Source organism: Morone saxatilis, unplaced genomic scaffold (genome assembly GCF_004916995.1).
Source record: "Morone saxatilis isolate NCDOM2014 unplaced genomic scaffold, NCSU_SB_2.0 Contig16, whole genome shotgun sequence".
Classification (NCBI taxonomy): domain Eukaryota; kingdom Metazoa; phylum Chordata; class Actinopteri; family Moronidae; genus Morone; species Morone saxatilis.
Window position 1 is genome coordinate 10,027,748 of NW_023339718.1, and position 5,247 is coordinate 10,032,994.

The 5,247-nt window shown below is 39.5% G+C and overlaps 1 protein-coding gene across 2 annotated transcripts in view; it reads left to right on the top strand.

Moving 5' to 3' along the window:
• Positions 1-5,247, top strand: part of si:ch73-72b7.1 (netrin receptor UNC5C) — a 184,830-nt gene that overhangs the window by 140,429 nt on the left and 39,154 nt on the right. For both annotated transcript variants that reach the window (XM_035658423.1, XM_035658422.1), the window contains exons 6-7: positions 1,759-1,926; positions 2,191-2,355. In XM_035658423.1, the coding sequence (XP_035514316.1) occupies positions 1,759-1,926; positions 2,191-2,355 (333 nt within the window). The remainder of the gene's footprint in view (positions 1-1,758; positions 1,927-2,190; positions 2,356-5,247) is intronic.

The following is a 5,247-nucleotide window of genomic DNA, read 5'->3' on the forward strand; positions in this document are numbered from 1 at the left end:
CACACACACACACACTGTGTTTCTCTCAAATATAACACTGAGTCTATTCACTAGGAGGAGTGTTTCAATCAAAAATAACTGTGCGTGTGTGCATGTTCGATACAGACAGCAAGAGATGGAGTGGTTTGACACTGATGTATCCTTACAGAAATAGATTGTTCAATCTCTGGTTCAATCTTCTCGGCTCCACAAGGGCCCGGCTGACACTGTTGACAAGGTGAAATAGTAGCGGAAAAAACAGAGGAAACATAAGCGAAAAGAAAATGGAGCAGCTATAGATGGAGGGGAGACAGGTGAGGAGAAAGGAGAGGCAGAGGAGAACATGGCGAGATACAGCGTGTGAGTGAAGAAGAAAAAAAGAGTAGAAAACCGACCAAAGTAGATTACAAGAGTGCCTGATTTTACTTCGTCTTTCTGAAAATTCATTTCTAATTGGGCATTGGGAAAGTAGTGGGCACTGTCCACTGGGCCGAGACAGAGCTGTTGAAATGCAGCATAGCAATTTCAACCTACCTTACTTTTCCGGATGTCAACTCTTTCTCTGGGTGTCCTTGTGACTCATTGAATCTTTATGCCTGATTTCTCTCTGTCTGTCTCTCATCTGCCCTTATCTTTGTCTGCACTGTGTTGCCACATTTCTCGTCTCAAAAACAACAATAACACAAAATAATGCAGCAACAGGCAAGTCTAAATGTGACAGGATGCAGGAGAAATCTTGTTGAGGTACAAAAAAAGAAAGCAAGAAGGAGAAAGGAAAAAGATGCAAACAGAATATGAAAACACACATGGCTATTTTGGCTAGTGCGGATACAGATAACTCCTCTTATAATACTTATTTTTTTGTCCATGTGCTCTCTCCAACAAGGGTCCAGGGTTAAGTAATTTTCAAGCAGCTTGACAGCATGTGAACGCAGTGTGAAGAAATTGTGCTACAGTAGCAGCAGGGTAATCGAAAAGTTGCACAAGACGGTGTGTGTGCGTGTGTGTTTGGTGTGCAGAAAATCCAGCTTTTCTCACTAGCAAGCAACTCAGCCTTCTGGCAATTGTAAAACACATACTGACTCCATCAAGACAAATAGTTCCAATTAAATCCAACAACACATTAAAAACACAGATTTCTCTATTGAGTATGAAAGGCCTCCATGATAGAATAGGATTTTAATGCACCCTGTGCCATTTAATTGCTTCATCACAGACCTATTTTGTATAAACATCACAAACTTGAAGCTTTCATATTAGTATGTCTACTGCAGACTGTTGTTAAATTTGATTAAAATTATTTATTTGTCCCTGAAGAGCCAATTTGAGGCAATAGAGTTTCCAAACACAAATGCACATACACAGTGCGTAATTGAAAAGATAAAACAATCTAAAAATAAAAATGTTACAATGTGCGCAAGAGTAAACAGCATTGGCCAACCTGTAGCTGGTCAACAATATCCAACACCACAAAAGGCACAATATGTCAGAATTGCTGTTGTATTTATCAGTCTATACATTTAGACTACATATAGTATATGGTCCATGCCTTGTAGTGTGGCTTAAAGCAGTCATGGACGACGTGTGTGGTCATCAATGACTGTTCTGCGCAACAGATCTTTGTTTTCGGTCTCATTTTAGAGCTGAACTTGACCTTGCAGTCATTTCTTTTTGCAGCAAATAAATTAAAGCGTTTAAATACTTTCCACTACTTTAAAATGACTGATTAATACATGTGTGGATTAATGTATTGATTAAGTTACTGATCTGTTGTCACAGTGAACGGTGGTTGGTCAACATGGACGGAGTGGTCGGTGTGTAACAGCCGGTGTGGACGGGGCTTCCAGAAACGAACCCGCAGCTGCACTAACCCCGCCCCTCTCAACGGAGGACTGCCTTGTGATGGACAGGCCATACAGAAACTGCCCTGCACCACACTGTGCACCGGTAAGTCTCTTCTAGTCCAATTTTATCCAGATTTATTCACTCTGTGCTATTTAGTTTTGCTAGTGTATCCATACTGTATTTATACTATATTTATCTTTGAGCTATTTTTATTATGGCCCCAAGATTTGACCTGCTCTGTCCTGCACTCAGCTTCTGCTTCATTCCACTTCTTTTTCTTTTTTTTTTACTTTTCCACCCTATATATGCTACAGTTTAGGTGATTTGGGTCATCTCTTGTTTCCTTTCCACATCTTTTCCCTCTAGTGGACGGTGTGTGGACAGACTGGAGTAAGTGGTCGGCCTGTGGGACAGAGTGTACCCAGTGGAGGAGGAGAGAGTGCAACAACCCAGCACCTAAAAATGGAGGAAAGGACTGCGATGGGATGGTCCTCCAGTCTCAGAACTGTACTGACGGACTCTGTATGCAAAGTAAGTTGACAATATTGAATGGACATAACTCCTGTAAATGCATTGAAGTTATACTATATATCATACCAACCCATATAAAATTAGTCTACTAATTCCAACAAATATCTTGCAGTGTCTGTTTCAGATGACAGCTGACTTGAAACAGAGGCAGGTCATTGGGGTGGTGATGCATGGTCAGATTTTTAGCCAAACAATTGAATCCATACTGAGAATTTTATAACTAAATTTAGTAGTATATAATTAGTATAATTAACCCTTAAAAGTTCTGTTAATAATAGCAGCAAAGGACTCTTAAAATCCCAGCACAAAATTCGTCTTGAATTAAAAAACTGCCACTTTGTCGGAAAATTTATCTAATTAATGACAACTTTTTAGATAAATCAGGTGTCAGTGGTGTCCAGCTAAACTAGTTAACTTAGCAGGCTTTGGCAAGCTTTCCAACACGGTTGTGCTGAGATGTTATACCTTGCAGACATGCAGTCATTCATACTCTTGGACATATAAATGTATATACGCATATGGACGTATACAATTATTGCAAAGGTCATTGCTTTGTGTTCTTTTTTATCTTTCATCTCCCTTGTGAATATATTTACTAGTCAGTGTTGCAGTAAAGTTTGGCAGTTTTCCTCTCCTTCCGGTCCCTCTCACTTCTCAACTTTCTTTACATTTTCAAAGCCTTCATCAACCATCTCCCTGTCCTCTCCTCCTCCCACTCTTTGCATTACTCAAGTCAAAAACACCTGTTTTATAAGGAAAGTAATGATAGATAATGATGTGGAACAGGCATCCACAATCCCCCCACAATTTAGTGATTCCTGACACCAGTAAGAAAAGAGTGTGGTCAATTACAAAACCGCATGGAAAATGTGGGCTGAGTCATAACGGCACAAACATAGCAGCAGCAGTTTTTCCAAGGTGAAGGCAATTATATTTGTTGACTTGTAGGAATACTGCTTGTTACTCCCTGTGCTCAGAGTAATTGGCAGACAAGCATCTGACGTGAAGAGAGAGAGGCCTGTCAGAGTGAAGAGAAAAGGTAAAAACAGAAAAATAGTACTTTTTGAAACAAGTGCACCTACTGTACACACTAGTGCTTGTAATTATGCCATCAGTTCTCATTAGTCTTTCTTTTAAAAATAGCTGCCATAAAGAGAATTTTCCTCAATGCAAGAATTATTTTTTGTAACCCGGATCACCTGTGTGTTCATCTGAAAGGTCTAGTGTTTAGTATTTAGTGGCATCTAGCTGTGTAGTTGCACATTGCAACTCAGTCGCTTCACCCTCCCTTTCGCCCCTAAACGTACCTATGCATATTATATTCCAGTTCTACCAACTGATCCTCCTAAATGTCAAAATTAAGCTGACCTGGTGATAAAATACAAACGCTGTAGATAGACAGTGACACGGACACCCCACTCATACAGTAGTGATACACTCATTTGAAAATGATTGCCTATTGTCCCAGACAATTTAGGGATAAAAAATACTTTTTCTAAAATGCTAAATAAAAGTATGGTTATTTATTACCTTCCATTGGTCGAGGCACTCCCATAGTCTTACTGATATTGATATTATTGGCTTGCCACCAGCAGAGACCAGAGACTGAAACTGAGTCCTATCCAAAGTGGCAAATAATAGTTATGCTCCTTCGATACAAAAGTAATTTTAATTGTTGATTTTACAGTTCTATGATATATCTTTCTGATTATGTCATATGCAGTTTTTGTCGCCTGTGTTTAACTTTAGTTTTATTGCTGCCTATTATTGTTATAATATTGTGGCTAGGATAGATTTTGAATCTCAAAGTCATTCCTGATCAAATAAAGGTTCAATAAATTAAATAGTAACAAGCGCGCAGTCAGGAGTTCCATTCAGGAGAAATATATCAGTGAGCCACACCAAGTGAACCGTTGATTGTGTGGGGGACTTCTCTCTGCAGCCCGAGGGGAGTGGATAGTATGGATGATTTAATAGATGGTCATGTCATGAGCAATGGAATAATATAATATAATCCCTCATAAAGCTTTGCCCGTAGGCATATTATTGACAGAACTTACTGTATATGCTGAGCCCTGCCCACTCCTTATGCAGTGTATCATATACTGTGTCTCTGGTCCATCAAAAGGATTCCCTGAGGCCTGTGAGGTATGGCCACAGAATCTGGGATAAAACCTAGAGAGGTATAGATTTAGGCTCATTTCCCCTGATTGATTTTCTGTCTTTAAAATAACTCCACAGACGTGGTTTTATGTCAGCACTAATGTTTCAGCTGTTTCCTGTAGCATTTACAGGAATCCATGAACTCTGTGTTGTGTGTGTGTGTGTGGTTGTTAGAGGGGGTTTCTGCATGCACAGCATTTATAGGTGGAGTATATTCCAAAGGCTTGAAGTGATTCCTGTATCACTCTTCTATTTGGTTTATTAACGATGGATCTTTTTAAAATGTGTGCTTTACATAGGCAACGGTTCATGTGTTAGATTTGTCTTTTACATTTAAACAGAAGATCTTCAGACTCCATTTAATGGAAAAACAGTACAACAAAGTAGTACTTTTTTAGGGTTTCAGAGTTGTGAATGAACTGATAACTGTCAATGTGTAGAGGGGGAGTTAATGTTTTAGATAGTGCTCTGTAATTGACTTTGTGCTCAAAAAGTACTTCACTCTACTCTCCCTTTTTCTCTCTCTCTGGTTCTCTCTCCACCAACACCTCTTACCTCTCTATTCATCTCTTCCAACGTCCCTCCCTGCCCTTTTTCTAAAGTTGTCCTGTTAAATCCTGAGAGGTAGAAATCCATTTGACCTCACTTCTGCCCTGTGTGGAGAGCCACCTCTCTTTTTGTGTGTTTGTGTGTTTATCTGAGAGTTATATCAGTGTGTGTCTGTGTGTG